The 20,268-nt window shown below is 37.3% G+C and overlaps 1 protein-coding gene across 1 annotated transcript in view; it reads left to right on the top strand.

Annotated features, from left to right (window-relative positions):
- The first annotated feature begins 4,395 nt into the window (after positions 1-4,395).
- The window catches only part of SLC1A3 (solute carrier family 1 member 3), a 65,417-nt gene continuing 49,544 nt past the window's right edge, over positions 4,396-20,268 (top strand). The window contains exons 1-2 of the mRNA XM_054652339.2: positions 4,396-4,551; positions 6,536-6,810. Coding sequence (XP_054508314.1) covers positions 6,630-6,810 — 181 coding nt within the window. The 5' untranslated portion in view covers positions 4,396-4,551; positions 6,536-6,629. The remainder of the gene's footprint in view (positions 4,552-6,535; positions 6,811-20,268) is intronic.

The raw sequence follows: 20,268 nt of genomic DNA, 5'->3' as shown, positions 1-20,268 counted from the left end.
GGGAAAAGTTCACGAGCCACATCCTCTGCTGGTGTAACTTCATTTCCCTCCCCCCTTCTCCCAGGAGTGAGTGCTGATCTGACGCCCTGTGTTGAAAGGAAACAAGGTTGTCTATTCAGCTGCAGTCAGACATACAGTGTGTGTTAAGGCTCAGACAGCCCATGATGCTGAGTGGAGATACTAAAGGTTCGTGTTTCTCTGCTGGGAATTTTCACAGAGCAGAAAAGGAATGCCGCCTTTTTTGTGTGTGACTTCCGACTGACTACTGACAGAGCTCAAAAGCATAAAATCACATTTATTCTCACGGCACAAGACCTTGAAATGCAGGAGGATTTGTTGGCTGGCTTGAGTGAGCAATGTTAAGACTGTAATGGGACACTAAATAGAAACACAGAAACAGATCACTGAAAAATCAAAGTCCTGCTGATTCAATTGGCCTGTACTGCAAGTCATTCATCCTATGTTAGGCAAAAAACTTTACTTTTTAAATATTTTTTGACAGAATAGTGGCATTTTCTAAAATAATTTGATCCTTACCATCAACAGAACATTTTAACAGTGACTTGGGGTTTTTTTTGAAAAGTGAACTTGACCAATGGTTTACAACATCTCAAAGATAAACTGAAATTCAGTGTAATCAGTAGAAGCAGTTTCCTCTAGAAGTGACCAAGACACGCTTGATTCATTTCATGGAGTGTTCTTAGAAGGTGGGAACTGGATTCCTGTAGGAGAAACAAAACCAGATCATACAGTCGAAGCACTAAAAGGTGTTTGGAGCACAAAATGATGCTAGAAGCAATTCAGTGTTACAATGTGCAGATTCTGCAAACTTTGTACTCAGAACCAGCTATGGATCTGCAGATCTTTTCCTACAGCACTTCATACTTGCTAACAGAACAGAGCCCATGTTTTTTTGGATGATTGTAGTGCACATGCTGGCAAAATTTGGCTGCCTCACATTTAGCTGGCCAAAATGGAGGTATTCATCAAATTCCCCTTTGATATTTGAAAAGAAACAAACACTAAACCTCAATTTATCCTACTCATCTTAGCATGCTCAAAAGAGCAAGAGCCAACCAAGTATCTCAGAAAGAAAACCATGCCATCATCCTGTGAAAATATTCAGGAGCCTAAGGCTTAGCTTTGCCAAATATTTGCTAACTTGTATGGATTAAATTCGACCTCTTAGAGACTCAGCTTCTTCACTGATACAACAGTGTATAATGGTAATAAACAGTTCTAAGCTGGATTGCAGCTTGAAAGGGAGTAATATATTTTCTTATTTTGTCCAGCTTAATTGAAGTCTGGGACAAACTGGCATGCCATTTACCATGACTAAACATATTCTTTCACAAGAATTTTACTCCCATTTTACCATTATGCTATCAACAGTATTTCACTGAGCTTCTAAGTAAAACTCCAACACTTCAGATATTCAGCCAGTATTAATTAATAGTGCTGATTTATTAATGTGAAACCTGTGTTACTTTGAATCTTGAAATTTATTTCAGCTGGGATCCATGCAGTCTCATGCCACACTTATTGCTATCTAGGAAATTAAAGAATTGTACAATTGGTTGCTTCATTTCCACTTTTTGGATTTGCTATAACTGGCTTCCCTGGGTTTTTGTTTGATAGCTCTTGTCAGCTGAAAATAACAATACTTTGTGTTGGAACAGCAGCTTCCCCTCTAATACCTTTACTTATTTTACAAAGGCACTGAGATACTGTGCAAAGTGCATTTAGTGACAGACTTTGTCAGCCACAGCAACACAGTGCTTGGGTTTGCCACAACATGATTTCAGCCGGCTGAATCCACGCTGCTTGGGAGGACAAGGTCCAAGTCAGAGCCAGTCCTTGCCCTGCACTTGCACTTCACTGCTTTGCAGGCTACTTGGGGCATTATCAAAGGGCTGAAACTGGAATCCAAAGCACAGATTAGAGTGCTGAGCTAGTATGTCAACACAGACATCCAGGCCTTAGGTCAATTCCTTGTCAGTTTTTATGAGGAAAACCTACCACCACCATGTAGAGGTTATTTCATCTATGTAAAATTGATGGTTGCACTGATGGCTACCCCTCTGTGTCACTCTACAAAACATAACAAAGTTTTTGTGTATTTTTTGCCTTGGCTAATCCAGTCTAAAATCTACAATGTGTCTAACTTCTAAATTGGTCTTCCTAGAAACTAACACTGCTGGAAATGCTACAGGTAAAAGAACATTACCAATAACATTTTAAATTTGTCCTAGTCCTAGTATTAAATACTGCATACTAAATCTGTTAAATCTACTGTATCTATAAAGAGAGAATCCAGTGCATTTTAATAAGATGTGTTGCAGAAAGACACCATGCTATGAACTTACTTGACTCTTTTTTTGCTGTCCAGAGATATCTAAAATACATGGGGTTTTATAATATAAAGGATAATACTCTTGAAAGTTAAAATCAATAAAATAAATCAATGTCAGAAGATGAAGGAGAAAGGAAAAAAGACAGAAAATTTGGAACATATTGCCATAAAAGCTCTTAATATTCTGTTTATGTAAGAAGTGTGTAATAGTGTCTGTTGTTCTCAGAGAGATAATGGAAGTATCACTGCTGGAGTTAAGCTGAGCTCTCCAACTGATTATTGTTTATTTTAATTTTGTCTCACTGAATAGTTAATTCTCTCACAGGATTATCCTCATTTCTCATGGACTCCAGTATTAATGAAATCATTACATACTTTTGGACCACCTCACTGGGACCCAGCCCTGTCCCCTTAAATCAAATGTATCATAGCTATTCATATGAGCAGAGGGCAGGACTGTATGGGAGGTTTTGCAGAAAGCAAGCCATGCTCCAAAAAGAAAGATCAAACAAGCAGATTGCTAGAGGGCAAAGGTTCATTAAAAGGTCAGTCCACATCTACAGAAAAAATAGTGAAAGTATTTAAAAACTGCACCACAAAAAATAAAAATGAGATAGACATTTAAGATGCCAGGTGCAAGAAAATACAACATGTGTTTCTGTCTTTGCAACACAAGCTGTCAATGTTTTTTATTCATTTTAAAAGTCAATTAATAAGTTGACTTAGATGTTTTCTTTCTTAAGTTAGATGCCAAAGAGCAAGATTCCATGGTACACAAAACAATCTCAAACCTACATTAATCATAAGAAAATTTGAAATTATCAGATTTTAGATTTTTTTCTCTACATTATACATCATTATTTGAATCACATTCAAATTGGAAAACACTATAGCAAAACCATTACTCTGACGATGTGGAAGTAAATCTTCTCTTAATTTTATTTTGCACCTATCTATTCTTTTTGAGTATTGTACATAGGTCTTTTTCCTGTCTACTTAAAATGACTTCTCAGGAAAATAATTTGAATATCAACATCATTTATAAACAAACCTTTAAAGATGAATATATAGAGAATTATATAGAGATTACTTATATATTTAACATAAAATCATGTTCCTTTTGATTTACAATATTCGTCTATAAGAAAATACTTTCGATCCCTTTAAAGATGCACTAAAATATAATTATGGAATATTTTAACCTGACTTTACCAATGCTTAAAATGAAAGTGTTTTTCTAAAAAGGAAAGTTCTTTGGGAATTCCCCTGATTCCCATCAACAAATACCTTTTCAACAACGCATACTTTGAAATGCTAGAAAAACTGAATGGCACTTATTTCTCAAAAGTGGATATTTTATACTTTTCATTCATTCATTCTCTGTTATTGAAACAGGCTGAATGGGGCTTGCTGTCTGTGAGTTTAAAGTGCCAAACAAGAGGCAAGTCTTACTATGTATTTTGAATATCTACAAGAAACATACAAAGGATTATAACTGATCATGTTTTTCTCTTTCCTTGATAATGCTCCAGTTGCTTCTGAAAGATATGTCTGGTTCCCCACCCTGGGAAGAGTAGATCTTGGATAGCTGTCTTCAAGAATTAGAAAATATGTGATCGCTTTCACACCATGCCTGCTTTTAGAACAAAGTGGCATGCTCAGATATTTTATCATTTGTTTTAAAAAGCACAGGGCTAGTGTTATATAATTATGTTTAGGATTTTCAGATGTGCAGCCTGGAATGTCTAAGGAAAAGGCGCTCCAGCCTCCCCTGCCCTGTGTGTGTGCGATCCTTCAATTCTTCCCGGATCCTGATTTGTCATTTCTAACGAAGCTGAACTGACAAAGCGTGAAAGTGGTCTAAAAGGAAAAAACAAAGAAAGTGACCCTGCTTTCACTGTGCCAAGACTAATCAATATTCCAGAAGCCCCGTTTTCCTCCCCTCTCTGCTGATGCGTGGTTCGTGGTGGGTTGGTTTTGTCCTTTTTTTTTTTTTCTTTTTTTTTTTTTTTCCCCCGGCGCTGGGCCGGCAGTCTCCTCCCCTTTCCTTAAGTTACAGGGATAGTAAGTTGCCGTACTCGGGAGCACATGCAGATGTCAGTTTTCCCCCTGCCGCCCGCCCGGCTCCGCAGCTCCGCGCTCCCCGCCCGCCCCTGCCCCATCCGGCGCGCTCCCGAGGGCACGGCAGCTCCGACCAGGTGAGCCCGTCCTGTCCTGTCCTCTCCTCTCCTGTCCTGTGCTCTCCTGTCCTCTCCTGTCCTCTCCTGTCCTCTCCTGTCCTCTCCTCTCCTGTCCTTTCCTCTCCTGTCCTCTCCTCTCCTGTCCTGCCCTCTCCTGCCCTGTCCTGCAGCGAGGGTCCGAGCGGGGGGGAGGCATCCTTCATCCTTCACTCTGTGCCTCTGTGTCCTAATTAATCGATTAGTCTTTTGATTGATTATTCTTTTGGCTGCGCCCATGTTCTTTCTTGATCTTGATGTAAATTGTGCAGGACAGATTAGCTGCTAAACATCCTGGAAAGAAAAGGCACTGTGAACGATCTCTCTCTCTCTCTCTCTCTCTCTTTTTTTTTCTCTTTTTTCTATTTTGCTTTTTCTTTTTTTTTTTCTTTTTTTTTTGTTTTGTTTTGTTGTGGGGGTTTTTTTTGTTTGTTTGTTTGTTTCTTTTTTTTGTTTTTTTTTTTCTTTTTTTAATGCGTACATTAATCGGTCGGGGGTGGGGGGCGGGGTGGAATCCTCCTTCCATACAGCAGTCGTGTCCACAGTAGAAGCCTTACTAATTTAAATATTTAGCTAGGTCTCAAAATTTCTGTTTCCACTCCTTAAAGCAGCAAAGTTTATAGCGTTCTGTTAAAATTCAGGGAGGATATTACACTAAAGTGCTAAAGTGAACCGTCTTGAAACATATGGTAAAAGCAGGGATCAAAATCCACCAAAATAAACTTGTTACAACATGCGATTTTGCATAAAACGTGCTGGCTGAAACCACAGTGTATTTATATTTTAAATGCTTCCGGAAAAAAAAAAGTGTTTTGGCACTAAATTTATTTAATATGAGGTGTTAGAGTTGAGCTGTCTATAAACAGAGACTGATTTCAGCAAAAGCACCTAGGTTTATACATTTATTCATTAATAATTGCTTTTTAAAAAGCATGCCAGTGTATATTGACTAAGACTTCAGAAAATTGTATTCTCAGTCTGGAAAATACCTTTGAAGAGTCTCCATTACTAAACAAACTCATACCCAGCAGCCATCAAAACAAACCCACACCGTCTAAAATAAAAAGTAATACCTTAATGAAAAACGTTTCATATTGAAACATTTTAAGGTTGATTCAGAGCATGATTTCTTAAAGTCAGACGTGGTTTGGTTCTTGGGTTGTCCTGCACAGGTCCAGGATTTGGACTCCATGATCCTGATGTGTCCCTTCCAACTCAGGATAGTCTGTGATTCTGTGATATATGTTCATAATTGCTATCAGGACAAGCTAAGCATTACTCTGCAATGTGAGCTGGTATTACTGTCTGAAGGAACAAGTTAAGTGGGATATTACTTCTGATGTTTTACAGATGTGCTTGGAGTAGTTTATACAGCTAAAAGATGAATGTTATCAACATAAAGCTGTCATAGGCATATCTTCTAAATAGTGGTTGAGGGATAAATAAACTATTGCTGCTGCCTTTTTCCATGTGAAAAGAAGGAATTGAGACAATGCATTCAATCATTTAAAAACATTTGAAATGTAGAACAATTTAAATGTACCATTTTGAGCAAAATATTTCTCTCCAATGGTGAATGTAAAGGTGAGCTAGATTTTTTTTCAAATATTAATGGCCTGTTAAAAAGTACAAGATCAAGCCTGACAGAGAGTTTTAAACATATACCTTAAGTTGGTATGATTTGTACTGATTTTACATTTATGTATCAATAGCAAATATTTTTTAAAAGTTACTCCTGGGCTTTAGAGCATGACAGCAGTTCATATCTGAAGACATGGGACACTCATCTGATCAGTCCATGTAATCCTTCCTTCGAAGTCATTGAGGTTCTGCATCAAAAACTGCTTAGATATTAAGAATAATACAAGTTTTACTGAAACATGAAGAATATTTGCTTCAATATAAATATATAGCTAACCATTCCCCTAAAATCTTACTGCAGTGTTCGATATTTCTTGTCTTGCAGGTTTCTCCAGTAACTCCCACTGAAAAGAGTGCTCCACTTTTCTGAAGGGATACTGACAGAAATTAATTATAAAAGAAAGCTTTCAGCAAGATAAATGACTAAAGGTAACGGAGAAGACCCAAAACCTGGAAGTAGGATGGAGCGAATTCAACAAGGAGTCCGGAAACGTACTCTTTTGGCAAAAAAAAAAGTGCAGAGCATAACAAAGGACGATGTTAAAAGTTATTTAATGAGGAATGCCTTTGTGCTCTTCACCGTTGTGGCTGTGATTCTTGGTGAGTAATTTGTTCAATAGGAATATTCTGTTCTCCAGTGCATTTGACAATGACGATGTGACTGGGTGATTTGCATTACAAATGAGTTTCCAAATTCTTCTGCACTGATAAGAATGTTCTGGCTTGGAGAGTTTTGGCTTTGACAGCTGCATGAAGTTTAAGGAAGAGCCATTAAATTATTCTAGTAATTCCTAAGAAGAATTTTGGTGAGAAAAACCAACCAGAATAGCTGTGTTATGAATTCTTCCCTTAAAGAGTCAGATACAATAACACATTGAATGCTTTCAATTCTATCTTTTCCTACCAGAGCCAGTTGCCTCAAAATGCCCAGGAAGCAACTTTTTTTCACCTAAACTATCAAAAAATTATCACTTTGCAATGATGAACGGAAACTCTCAATGAACGAGATGAGGAGACATTTCTAAGCAAAGGCATGAAATAAATACAGCCTCAGTCTTTTCAGTTTTCCCCTGATAAAAGCAAACCTAAGCTTATTCTCCTTCAGCCACTCACAATCTTACACATGCATCTTTCAGATGCAATTTGGGCAACAAAGGCAGTGTTACTTATTCAAAGGACTGAAAGATAGCACCTGAATAAATGCCTTTTAAGAGTATACTGAGAGGAATCCAGTACATCAAACAGCCTTTAGATTTGGAATGCACCAAAATATTGCTACATACTTTGAATTAGCATTAGAAAGAGATTCTGCTGAGAAAAACATGCAATTTTTAAAACTAATTTTTCTTTAAATGATTACATGATCACTTAAGATAATTTTTCTTTAACTAGAGATTGTCAAAGTGACACCATATTTCATGAAATAAACACTCTTTATAGGGTGAGCAAGAACTTAATGGCTTTACTGTACGGCTTTCACTTTTCCCATTCATTTAAAATACAAAATTATGAATCTGATCATGATGATGGTGAAAAACCATATGTAAGCACCTAAAGATGATGGTCTATATCCTTTGCCAGTGTAGGCCCTAATGTCTTTAATAGTGCTATTCTATATAGGTCTGCTTGCTGTGTTTCTGCAACTCTTACAGGAATTGAAATTTTAGGGCTCTACCATTATTGTTGCTTGATACCACATCAGCACTGTTATTTCAAATTAATTTCAGGTTTGATGGTCTTTTCTTGGGAGACATTTATATTAATTTGCCTATTGGTAAAATAAAGTACTTCTTTGCTAAAGCAGTAACTTCAGTTTCTGATATTTTTAAACAGCATTTGATCGTAAATGTTTTTAATTCCTAACTAAGAACTTTACAGATGTAAAAGTCCCATTAATATCGGGTGAAAAAATCAGGTGTTTTATCTACAATAGTCAGAAAAGGCAGAGCAAATCAAGCTAGTTTTGAAACACTGTCCAACCACAAAGAACACAATTCTTTGATTGTTACTTTTCTAGACAGCATGTGAAAAAAAAAACTCTTTTTGCAATTTTTTCTCTGTCATCTACATCCAGTAGGGCTCCCACAGATTTGTCAATGTGGAAATGAAATGTAGACTGGACAAGTGGTTTTGCTATTATTGCTGGTTCCAAATAATCTTAGGTAAATACTCACACTGTGGCCCCTACTCCACTACCACCTACAGCAGAGGATCAATTGGCACTGGGACACAAATTGGAGAACTGATGAAAATGTGTAGGATGATTTTTCTAAACTAAAAGCCTAGGATGAGCTGGCTGCTCCAATTCTGCTCATGAACCTGTAGATATATCTAGTATAACATGTAGAAGAAAAAGTCTTCTTGTTATTATCACAAAATGCTCAAAATTCTTCTTATATCTGTTATTTGTGGAGTAATTTTGCAGTATGATTAGAGCAGTAATTTCATGGTTATAAAAAGGTAATATCTGGGGCTTTTGAGAGTTTTTTGCTGTTGTGGAAATACTCAGAAGTAGGGAACAGATGGCTAAAGTGGTTGGGAAACACTCAGTGGTGGAACTCCATCTGTCTAGTATGGCAAGGACTAAGTTGTTCTCATCATTCAGTTGTTTGGTGGTCTGTGGAATATTAGATAGTGGGCTTGATCCCCTCCCTAGGAGACAATAATCATCGTTGCAGAATTAGCCCACCAATTAGCTCTCCCATTTGAGGTGCTTGGATGTGAGTCTAAGTGGAAACCAAACTATACTCAAGCCAGGGTTGAATCATTTACAAGAAATAATGCTTAATGTCTGTGATCTAACAGACAGATGACAATTCTTAGAGCTGTCAGTCCAGAAATTTTCATAGACACCATACTCAGGAAAACACTTTATTTAGAGAGAGCAACATTTCTTCAGAGACATTTTTTTCACATCCCTTTAGTCAAGGGATAAACATGAAAAAGCGTTTTTAATAGAGCATTTCCTATTTCTTTGCTGAGCAGGATTGATTTCAGTAGAGGTTAAGTGCATAGGATCTTATCTTAGTTCCAGTACTGTGGTTTATAGTGGGGGCTTGAGCTTGTGTTGAAGTGGGAACTTGCCCTTAGTTATGAAGTGGGAAACTACAACATGCAATTCTCTCTGTTGTATACATATACAACAGATATTTTGCAAATAGGGTGAGGTTTTTCTGGTATTCACATGACAAGGAGAAATACAGACATTTATATAGCCATTCTGTTGTTACTCTGATTCTAAACTAAATTCTAAACTAAATTCACTAGCCATTACCATACTAAGCCAATTATTCATTAAAAACGTAGTGATGAAGATGCAAGAAGGTGTAATTCATGTTGAAAAATACTTAGAATTATTCTCTATTCCCATAAAAATGAACAGAATGTCCTTCAGACTACACCTTCTGCATAGGTAGGGTCTGTCTAGCACATTGTCATAAAAATTGTTAATAATTTTTGTGAAATTTAAACTTTTCTCAAGCCCTTTGAGAAACTTGGGAGAAAAGCATAGTCAAAAAGCGAATTATGATGCAATTTTTCACATTTTCCTTGTCCACATAAAGATATTATGAATGAGTTTTCTGTAGTCAATCTTGCCAAGACTCAGTAGATGAGAGCAATCCTGTAAGACAAATTTTTGAGGCTGACCACTGGCAAATTGAGAATATCACAATGACCAGGAGCATTTGAGGGTAGTGTAGGAAACATGGTGGCTCATAGAAAATCTGCAGGAAGTCTCACAAACTTTGAAGTGCTAGCCAAATTACTGGCAAAATCTAAGGCTCTCCCACGCTACTCAGAACCATCATCCTGTCCCCAAAAACTCCTTCCTTTCAGATACACTTCCTTTATCAGCCAGCCTTCATTCTCACATCCTATTTTCTCAAAAATGGCACAGGAACCCAGACTCTGACAGGATTCTAAATGCCAAAGAATCTCCTGTGTGTTCTGAACTTGTACTGAAGGACAAGACCAAGATACAGAGCACTGCTGAGCAGAGATCCTCAGAAGCTGTCTGCAGTGAAATGCTGCTTTAATTGAAACAGAGGAGGCTGTGAAGCAAGTGCTATGAAAAGGAGTTTCTGCATAATTATTAAGCTCCAATTCACTAGCTAAAATCCTTTTGCCAGAGTTATATTATACATGTTGCAGTTGTCTGCTGGGACATTCAAGGCGGAGGGGGATGGATCCATTTTTTCTGACTCCCTGTTTCCCCAAAGGGAAGAGGGAATGCAGGTCTGGCTGTGTCATTGAAGCCAGGCTTCTGTAATTGCCAGCAATCTCACAATAGGTGTGAAATATAGATAAACCTGTACTACCTCTGTTCTGCAACAGCACACACCATGTGGGAGATTCCAAAGCTTTCCAGTGTTTACCAAAAAAACCTAGCTAAAAGAACAGGAAGAAGACAGGTCTTGCCTTGCCCCTTTTCCCTGAAGAAAAAAAGCAAAGAGATAAATAAAGCCTTGAAAGGATCCTTCGTGACACAGAAGGCAAAACACCCACAGAGCCCTTAAAATATCTAAACAGTGAAAAGCTGTGCGAAGGAGCACAGGATATGAAATTCTCCTATCTCGAGAGACTCCCTGTCTGAACAAGAGTTTAAATACCTATGAGGTACAAGTCTGTGATAGGCAGGTAGACAAAACTCAGGATAATGCCCACAAAAACAGCATCCTTGTGTGTTGAAGCACCACCTTTTCTGCTATTGACAGATTTCTGTATCCACTTAAGGGTGAGGCTGACATACCCAGAGAAGAGTATCTGACTTCTCTATATATTGACATTGAACACTGTGACAAATCCTAGTGCTGCATCTGTAAAATTTGCATGAGAACAAAGTGAAGATCCATCACTGAAGGAGAAACAGCTGTGGGACCTGAGTTTTAGGTAAAAGAATAAGTTAAAGCATAAAGAGAGAGATTATACAAAAAAAAAGAGGTAAGATATATGCAAGAAAATCAAGACAGCTGGCTACAGTTAAAGAGAAATTAATTATTTTATGCTGACCTCAGAGGCTGACTGTGTCTCAGGGCTCTCCTGAAGAACCTGACCAACGCAATTGATTTCTCACTGAGTGACAAAGCCTTCCTAACTAATAGTCTGAAAAATTTGCTAATCAAAACCTTTTTTTTTTAAGTATAAAATAGCTTTAATTTTGGAAGAAAAAGAAGCGTGAACAGACACCATAATACTCAGAGTGACACTTAAAGCTCCAAAAGAGATTATTCTTTTCAAAAGTAAGAAAAAGTATAGAAATGCAAAGAACTTTAATTCTGCCATTAAGACACCAGTAAAAGTCAGACTGCGAAATACAAACAGTACTCTAGTTTAACAGCAAAATAAAATAATGTTAATGTATTATCACAATCCACACTTCTTACCACAATTCATTTTGGTGTTACTGAAATGAAACAGCAATGATTGTTGAACTGCCATACATGGCACAGAGTAACAGCAATAAACTTGGCTACCTCGTGAAAAACAATAAAGCATTCTGGAGAGAGCACCTGTGCATAAACGCACAGTAAAGGTGCAAAATCTTTAAAAGCCAAATATCAGCTTATTTCTATCCTAACGCTCTAAACTGTCAAATCAGTGGACTTGCAAAGTGGTGCTCAAAAGCAGTATGTCTCAATGGTCATAAAACAGTCCAGAGAAACATTCATTCATTCCACTCTTCATACAGATTGAAAAAAGGCTGTTAATATTCTCAAAATTCTCTCTAGAAGTTAAAAAAAAAATGTATATACATAGTAATGCTTCTTACAAATCAAAATTCAAAGCTATCCTAGGTGAAAAGCATGGCAGTAACTGTGTGGGGCATTTAGGATGTGGTTTCTCAGAGATTTTTACAAGAAAATTCTCTGAATGCCATTACAGTATGGTCAACTGAAACAGTAGTTATCTCAAAGATTCTCAAGAAAACTTTTGTGTTGATCCTGAAAAGGGTCAGAAAAGGCACATAAACATTAAATAAACTATATTAAGGCTTGCCAACCCTTTCCATTTTTTCAGTAGACAGGGACTATAATTGCTGTGGTGACTGGAAGGCAGCACAAAATCATAAGCAAGATGCCAGTGATTTGTATGCTGAATAAATATTTAACATTGTTGGATCCTTACTGGCACTTGTAAAGCTAGAACAAGATGTCATTGGAGATGAAATGCTTTTGAGCTGGCCACAATGAAGGTGTGGCAGAAGATGGTATGTTCAGTTGTTCATGAATTCCTGAAAATATTCATTTAGCTTAAAATTCTGACAAAATTCCTTGAAATAGCCAGGCATCTGAAAGTTTCAAGGGATTATATATCATAGAAAAAATGTTTTTATAAAATTCTTATCTTTAAGTGCATTTGAAAAACTATACTAATAAATCCAATATAAAAGAGAAATAAACAAAGGGGCTAGATATTCTAGATGTTGAAAAGGCTGCTACAAAAAAGTAAGATAAAAATGCAGGCACTGGGATAATTTGTGCTGTATTATAGCATAGACATCTAGATCCATAGCTGAGACACACTAATTTTTTCTATTTTTCATGCCTTGTTGAAGGAAAATCAGGTCTTTTGCAACCACCAGCTTCATGAAATAATCCTTGTAGTCACATTAGTTGTGCATATCCTCTGACAATCCTCTAAAGTCCTTCTGTTTGCTGTGCATTCCCTTAAAATTTTATATTTAATTTCATTTTTAATTAAAACCCAGTAATCATATGATAAGTAAACTTACAACTAGGCAGACACTGAGGTGCTGCAGCAAGTCCAGAGACAGACAATAAAGCTGGGGAAGGGTCTGGAGCACAAGTCCTGTGAGGAAAAGCTGAGGGAACTGCGAGGTTTTAGCAGCTTTTCTCCTGGAGAAAAGGAGTCTCAGGGAACCTTCTCACTCTCTACAATTCTCTGAAAGGAGGCCTTAGCCAGGTGGGGATTGGCCTCTTCTCACAGATAACAAGGGACAGGACAAGAGGAAAAGGTCTGGAGATGTGTCAGAGGGTGTCTAGTTTGGATTTTGGAAAAAATTCTTTCATTGAATGGGTTGTCAAACGCTGAAACAGTCTGCCCTGGGAAGCAGGGCATCTGAGGGAGCCACCATTCCTGCAGACACTTAAAAGCTGTGTAGATGTGGCACTTTGGGTCATGGTTTAGTGGTGGGCTTGGCAGTGCTGGGTTATGACTTGAACTTGGTGATCTTAGAGGTCTGTTCCAGCCTCTGGCTCTATGATTCAATGGGATTTAGCATAGATCATAATTTTTTTTTTCACAGCATATTACAATTCAGTTTAACTGGACCTTTGGAGCACTAAGGCAGTGCAACTGGTGTTTAGAAAGTACTTAGTAAGGAGCAATAAGAAATTTCTGTCTCCCATATAAATTTCTCCATCTCTGTTGTTCACAGAATATTCTGCGGCGTCTACAACATATATTAGAGAACACCTAAGCTCCTCACCAAGAAGTCTTAAATTATTAATGGATACAAAATATATATATGGTATAGAGTAGGGAATAAACTATGGAAAATAGTAAAAGAATAAATGGAAATTATTTCAGAGGAATTTTAGTAAAAGCTGGATTATTGCATTTATTATGTCAACCCACCAGACTTGAAGTTGTATAGCCAGTGTCTGCACTTCCAATCACAATGAACACAAATGAAACCACATGGTGTGTAGCCCTTTAAAATCCATACAAGAGAAACTTATTTTCGTTCTAGGTTTCATGGGACTTTTTATTTTAAAAGAGTAAAATAATAGGTGTGATTAGCTGCACAACAGTGAAAAGGAAAATAATTAAATGCTAGAAAAGAGGCAAAGCCAGAAGGATCAGAGGAGAATCAGGAAAGTAACAATATGTTACTGCTACTCATATTTCCTGGTTTTTCTCCCACATCCTTTCTTTTAGCATGAGTTTTATTCACCTTTTGAATTCCCTTTCTATTCTCTGCATTAAAAAAATGCAATATCTTGCTTGAAATTTAGCATGTGTGTGTATATATATTCTATTGGCATGGATAGAAGACCATAAATAGAAATAAGCTTGAGAGTTACAAAGTGTGTGCTTGTTTTTCACTTTTTACTGTAACTTGGTATAACTGTAAATTGATTTATTCAGAACAAAATCTATAAAAGATGGGGGTTAAATTTTAAGCATCTTTTACACTGCAACATAATCTGGGGCCCCTCAAACTGGCTGCAGTATAAATGCTTTGATTTTACCATGCACAAGGGCTAAATGAAAGTAAAAGAGTAGAATTGCCTTTGTATAATAGGACCAATAATCAGGGAATTTCTGGGAGTACTAACCAAAGGTAGTTGACAAGTACATACAATACATACATTTTGATGTCTTTTAAAATTTTTTTGACTTGGGAATCCATATATTAAACAGATATGGGTGTGCAGCAAGTTCTTCAAAGTCTAAAATGCAAGCAAAGGAAGCTGCCCATGGAACCTAAATCTCAGAGCTGTGTGTCTTTTTAGTGCATGAGCCAGAGCAAGGAGACTCAGCTGGGTAGCTGCACAAGTCCATGACCTAAGCATGTAACTGCCCAAAACTTCCAGGGGGAACACAGGCAGTCAAACAAACAAACAAACAAACAGGTTTGCATTCCTACTCCCACTCCTTTCTGAGTCACGACCATGCCAGACATTTTCACCCAGTGGAGGTGCAGAAGCCCAGGTGGGAATGCTGTCAGCAGCACTTGAGGAGCTAGGTTATTCTCTTCCTCTCAAAAGGCAAGTTACAGGAGGAGGCAATTCCACCATTCCTTTCAAAGCTGTGGTTTTAGGCAGAGGGAAATGTAAGACTTCTAAGGATGAATGCATATGCTAAGAGAGCAGAAGGCAGCATTGTGTTTAACCTAATGACTCAAAGGCTCACCTATAACAGGAAGCCCCAGGCTGTGAAGCAGCCCTTGGAGCAAGAACAGGGACACAGGGTATGCCAAGTCCAGATGATTCAGTGCATTCTGTGTGACAGTTGTGTTCAGTTGCTAGTCCCTCAGGATTTAGCCTGGAATTAGGCAAATAGATGTTTAGGTCATGGCAGATCTGAGAAAAACACAGAAGCAGAAGGGTGAGAACTGAGGAGTCTTCTAAAGCAAATGGAGTAGTGCCCATCAGCTTCATAGATTTCCAGAGCAAAGCTTTTTTTTATCTGGAGGGACTTAAAAGGTCATAGTCTGGACTCAGGTACTTACTGTGTAACTAAGTATTATTCCAGGTGCAAGTTTCCCTGTGCCATTTTTGTGACCTTTAAGATAGGAAAATTCTACCATTCAGAATAACACCAAACAGTTGGAAGAGAGGTGTCGTTACCTGTATGGAGGCTGGGTCTAAATTAATAAATATGCTACAATCTATCTTCAAGATGAGTTAACTCACAAGAAGTAAGGCGTGATACCTCATTTTAATCAACTGAAATTAAACACTTCTGGAAATTCATGTTTTGGAAGGGGCTGTTGGCAAGGAAAAGAAATAGATGGAGGGTTCTATTTGTGAATAGTTTCACAGTCATACTGAGGATTTCAGGGATGAAGTGGCTCATAATCAAACAGCGAGGGACTGAAAGCATCCCAGCTATCGTTTTAAGAAAATGGTAACATGATTCCATGAACTTCAGCCATGAGCCTGATTTTCTTATGGAAAGAATTCACCGAACAAATCGAACATTAAAAAAAAAGTGTTATGGTGAAGCTTACACCTAATTTGGCAAAAATCTTATGTTCTACGAGGGGAAACGCTCCCCCTCAGTCTATCCTGGTTGTTTGCACGTCTCAGCAAAATACTGGACAAAAAAGAAATTTTTTAACTAAGTCTGCCATATGTTCCCTGATCCAGATAGTTCTGGCATGGCCATATCTTGATTCAACAAAATACTTAAACCTCAGTGTCAAACAAGTCATTTACAGATTTAGATTACCAGCACTAAGCTAAATTAAAAGGTGGTTTTGTAGGAATTAAAAGGTGGACTAGCTCCATAGGGATATGTATGCATAATTTGAATGTCCTGCTCATGATGGTGCTTAACTGCATATCAAGATAGTCCAGCCTAAAATGAACTCTTTGTAGCATGTGTCTAAGCTGGAATTAAAAAAAACAAAGGTAACTGTCCAAATCCAGCTTCAAGATCTTGGTCAAACTATACTAAAATTCCTCAGAATAGAGCTATCTTTTCTGTGAATGTTTGCATAAAGTTCTTGGACCTGAGTGGTCTCAGTCTCACTGTCTGCAATTCCTTTGTGCAGCTATACTGTCAAAAAGACAAAATAATAAGGATGAGCAGCTGAAACCACAGTAGGGAAAAGTAGAATTCAGTGCTGGTAAGGACTATGTCAACTTCTCACCAAGGAAAAAGAGGAAAGAAAGAAATGTAAAGCAGGAAAGGTACCCTATAAACTTTGAGAGAGCAGCTTTCTTATCTGTTTTGATCTATATTTTATAGGAGTAAATACATTAACTTTAGTCATGAACATGAAGCAGCAAAGTAAAACTAGGCATGAAAGGAACAGCTATTATAGTAACTTTGTAAAGCACTGAGTAGTATCTTAATTCTAAGTAATACTACATAAAATATAATCTGATATATACTGTGAATGTCTGAGCTTTTATATATGCATAGTAAGATATTATTCCTGTTCATGGAATTTTTTGTTATTTTTTGCATTAAAAGTATTTTTTTTAATATAGCTCAGAGACTAACGAGAGTACATAAACTAGGCATAGTTTGTCTTTCAATGAAGCCTCTTGTCTGAGGATGAAATCATGAATAATGTCCCTATTCCATTAAGAACAGTCTGCCTCAGTGCCAGCAGTGAAAACTCTTCATTCCAAATCTGCTACTAATGCCATGCAATTGCTTGTCTGGAAATAAAAATTTTTTAAAAATTTAAAAAAAGAAGTGAGAAATCAATTACAAACAAGAGGTAAACACAGAAACAGTTCAAGGAAGACAAGTGAAAAAAATTTAAAAACAGTTAAAGGCCAACAGAGAAGTTGAAGTTGGATAAAATGAGAACAATTTTTTGGACATGTTCTCAAAGGAACAAAATTACCTCCTAATTGGGGAAGACAGGGAAATGAGCCAAACAACTAGAGACAAAAGGGAAAAAATGTATGAGTCTTAACACTAGAGCAAAGAAATAGCAAAGGACAAATTTCAATAGTTTCTAAAAAGCCTTTTTAGCAGCACTCAGAAGCTGTCCTCAGATTTTGTATCCAGTTTTGACCTCTGGTCAAATGGTGCTTTTGCACATCAGTTCTTACAGCTTCAGACTCCCCTCTCCACTTGCATGTTTTCTGTCCACAAAATCCAAAGAGGCGATGCTGTGTCTGCAAGTAAAGGCAACATGCAAGTGTTTTATAGCTATAGATATAAAGATGTGTCAGAAATTCAGGCTCCTCCGGAGCTGGGCAGAAGATGTCAGGCAGAGTGTTTGACCGAGCTGGGAATTGAGGGCCCATGTATCTCTGTTAACCTAGCTCTAAATGCCCACAATACACTTTTATGATAAAACGCCTCTGCATCTTTGCAAATTGTAACTGAATACTGCTGTTAGAAGGCTGGTGTGGGGTTTTTGGGGAAAACAATCTCTCTTACAGGGTAAAGCAAACCTTCAGGGTCAGGTTCAGGGGCAGGTGGTCCTGAGGCACTGTGACTGTAGGACTGTGACTCTGTCCCCCCAGCACAGCTGTGAGCTCCATGGTACTCCTGTGGCCCCTGAGCAAAGGTTACACACTGACTTCTCTTCTGATGCAGAGGACAGCTCTCCGACATCACCATGACTCTTACTTTGCTATAAATCTGCTTTTCTCTGCCATGTCTCTTTTTGCAGATCCCAGATCTTTTCTGGATCCCAGTCATGTCTAGTATATCTAGCTCTTCCACATTATTTCTCCCATGACTACTCTCAGTATGGCTCAGGCAAACAAGAGGGAGCTGCTTGTGTCCAAATCAACACATATTCCACTTTACTATAGATTCTAATGTGGCAACTTGGAGCACAGGTCCTTAAACTCTCTGCTGCAGTGTCATCACACAGTTATAACCTGGCATTTATGTTCAATAAAATGGTTTCAAAGGGAACACACATTCCTACCTACATAAGGAAAACCAGAAAGCAAAGAAAGGGCAGGTGTGATACACCAGGTGTATTAGGGGGTGAAGGTTCAATATAAAATTCTGAAACAAGAATTATGAAAATCAAAGTCATGCTGAGCAAATTGGGTGATTCTTGTGGCAAGCAGGGAAAGAAATTAAGAAAGAGATTTTGCCAGCAACTTGAAGTATTTCTTATCAACAGAGAAGTAATTTTCCTGTTTGTCTCAAGTAAATACAGTTGTGGACTTATCTGAATCTGGCTGTTAAAAGGTGTCAGAACAAAATGGTAAATTAAGCAATAACAAATGACCCAAAGAACAAAAGCAGTCACTCCAGAGCTCTGCAGGAATGTAGGAATGAAATGGCTGTGGAGCTAACAAAAATATACAATGTCCTATTAAACTGGTAGAAGCCTGATTCCCTTCATGGCTCTTGCCCAATTGCTGTTATAGAACAAAATGTTATTTGCTTGCTGGTTACAAGGTTTTCTGGAACTGAACTATTAACAGCTGTTAGTTTAGAACAGCATTCTACTCAGCATAAAAGTTTTTGGTTTTTTTCCCAGTTATTTTTGAAGTTTTCTATTTCCTACTGGAAAAGAAGAAGTAATTCTGTACCACATATATTTAGGGAAAGGATATTGATATGGACCTTCTTTAACAGTGTTCTGAGATTTACAGTAAAAAGCAGAAGCGTATATAACTCTTATTTGTATGTTCTGACTGACCTGGCAAGTGCTGATAAAGACAAAGCAGCTCTTGCTCCATTATTGATATAAAAATAGTAATTTTCTCTTGAAATATGTTTAAGTGATGTTTGGTCAATTGAGAAGTACAACTGTCAGAATTCTGCACTTCTTGCTTGAAAATGCAGCAGACAGCATGGGCATTGTAAAAAAGTGTAAGTTTGAGATAACTCTATAGTCTTGATTCCTGTGTAACTCTGAAATAAGATTGAGACCAGAAGCTCATAAGAATTCATTTCAATAACTTAGACCCTGACTTTATTGCTTACTTCATCACACTTTGATGTTAATCCGTTAAAGACATTTTGTATAGAAGGTTGTGTAGGTTTTTTTTAGCCATACAAGTATCCCTATAATTGTTAAAGTCCAACACGAAGACTTAATTGTTTTCTTTCTGGTACCCAGTGACCAGAAGTGAAGACCATAGGCCATTCATCAATATAGTCCTATTTTTGGAATAAAGAATTCCAAATCCTAAGTACCATTTTGCCATTTCCTTTCCATTATCCTAACTGCCAGAATTATTTCCACCTTCTGCTTCTTGCAAGTTTTAAGTCCTCTCTTCACTGTATTCATACATCTTTAATTTCATTTTGAATTTCATTTTGATTCACAAAAACATTGATATAAAATCAATGGAATAATTTTAGCTTTTTAGATTGTTCTCATTATCATCAGGATCATCTACAAATAAATTTTTCCATAAACTTAACTTTATCACTATAGTGGAAAAATAAATTTTTCCATATACTTAACTATCACTATATCAAGAACACCTCAAAAATCCTTTTATAACTCTAAGCTAATTTGCTTTTTCATTATAAACTGTATAAATTATTTAACAATATGGTTCTGTTATACACTAAACACATGTATAGAATTCTTGTTAACTTACATGTTAACTTAAATAGGCACTACTGATTTTTGTCCAGAAAAAGCCCAAATTCTGTGGATAAATTACTCTTTGCTGCAGTGCAGAAATGGTACACTAGTAACCATTTGAGAAGTCAGGTTTTGATAGTGTTGATTAGTTGATCTTTTCTGTTACAAAGGGTACACAGAAACCTGCACAACAGGTTGTGGGAGCTTGTTTCACACAAGGCTTTGTCTCATTACAATTTTCAGAATTAACCTGAAACTTGAAACTTTTGCTGAGAAAGGCCAGTTCCAGTATGTAATCTTCTGAGTCTTGGTTATGAAGCACAAAAACTCCT

Source organism: Agelaius phoeniceus, chromosome Z (assembly GCF_051311805.1).
Source record: "Agelaius phoeniceus isolate bAgePho1 chromosome Z, bAgePho1.hap1, whole genome shotgun sequence".
NCBI classification, from domain to species: Eukaryota; Metazoa; Chordata; class Aves; order Passeriformes; family Icteridae; genus Agelaius; species Agelaius phoeniceus.
This window is presented reverse-complemented; position numbering and strand designations above follow the sequence as displayed.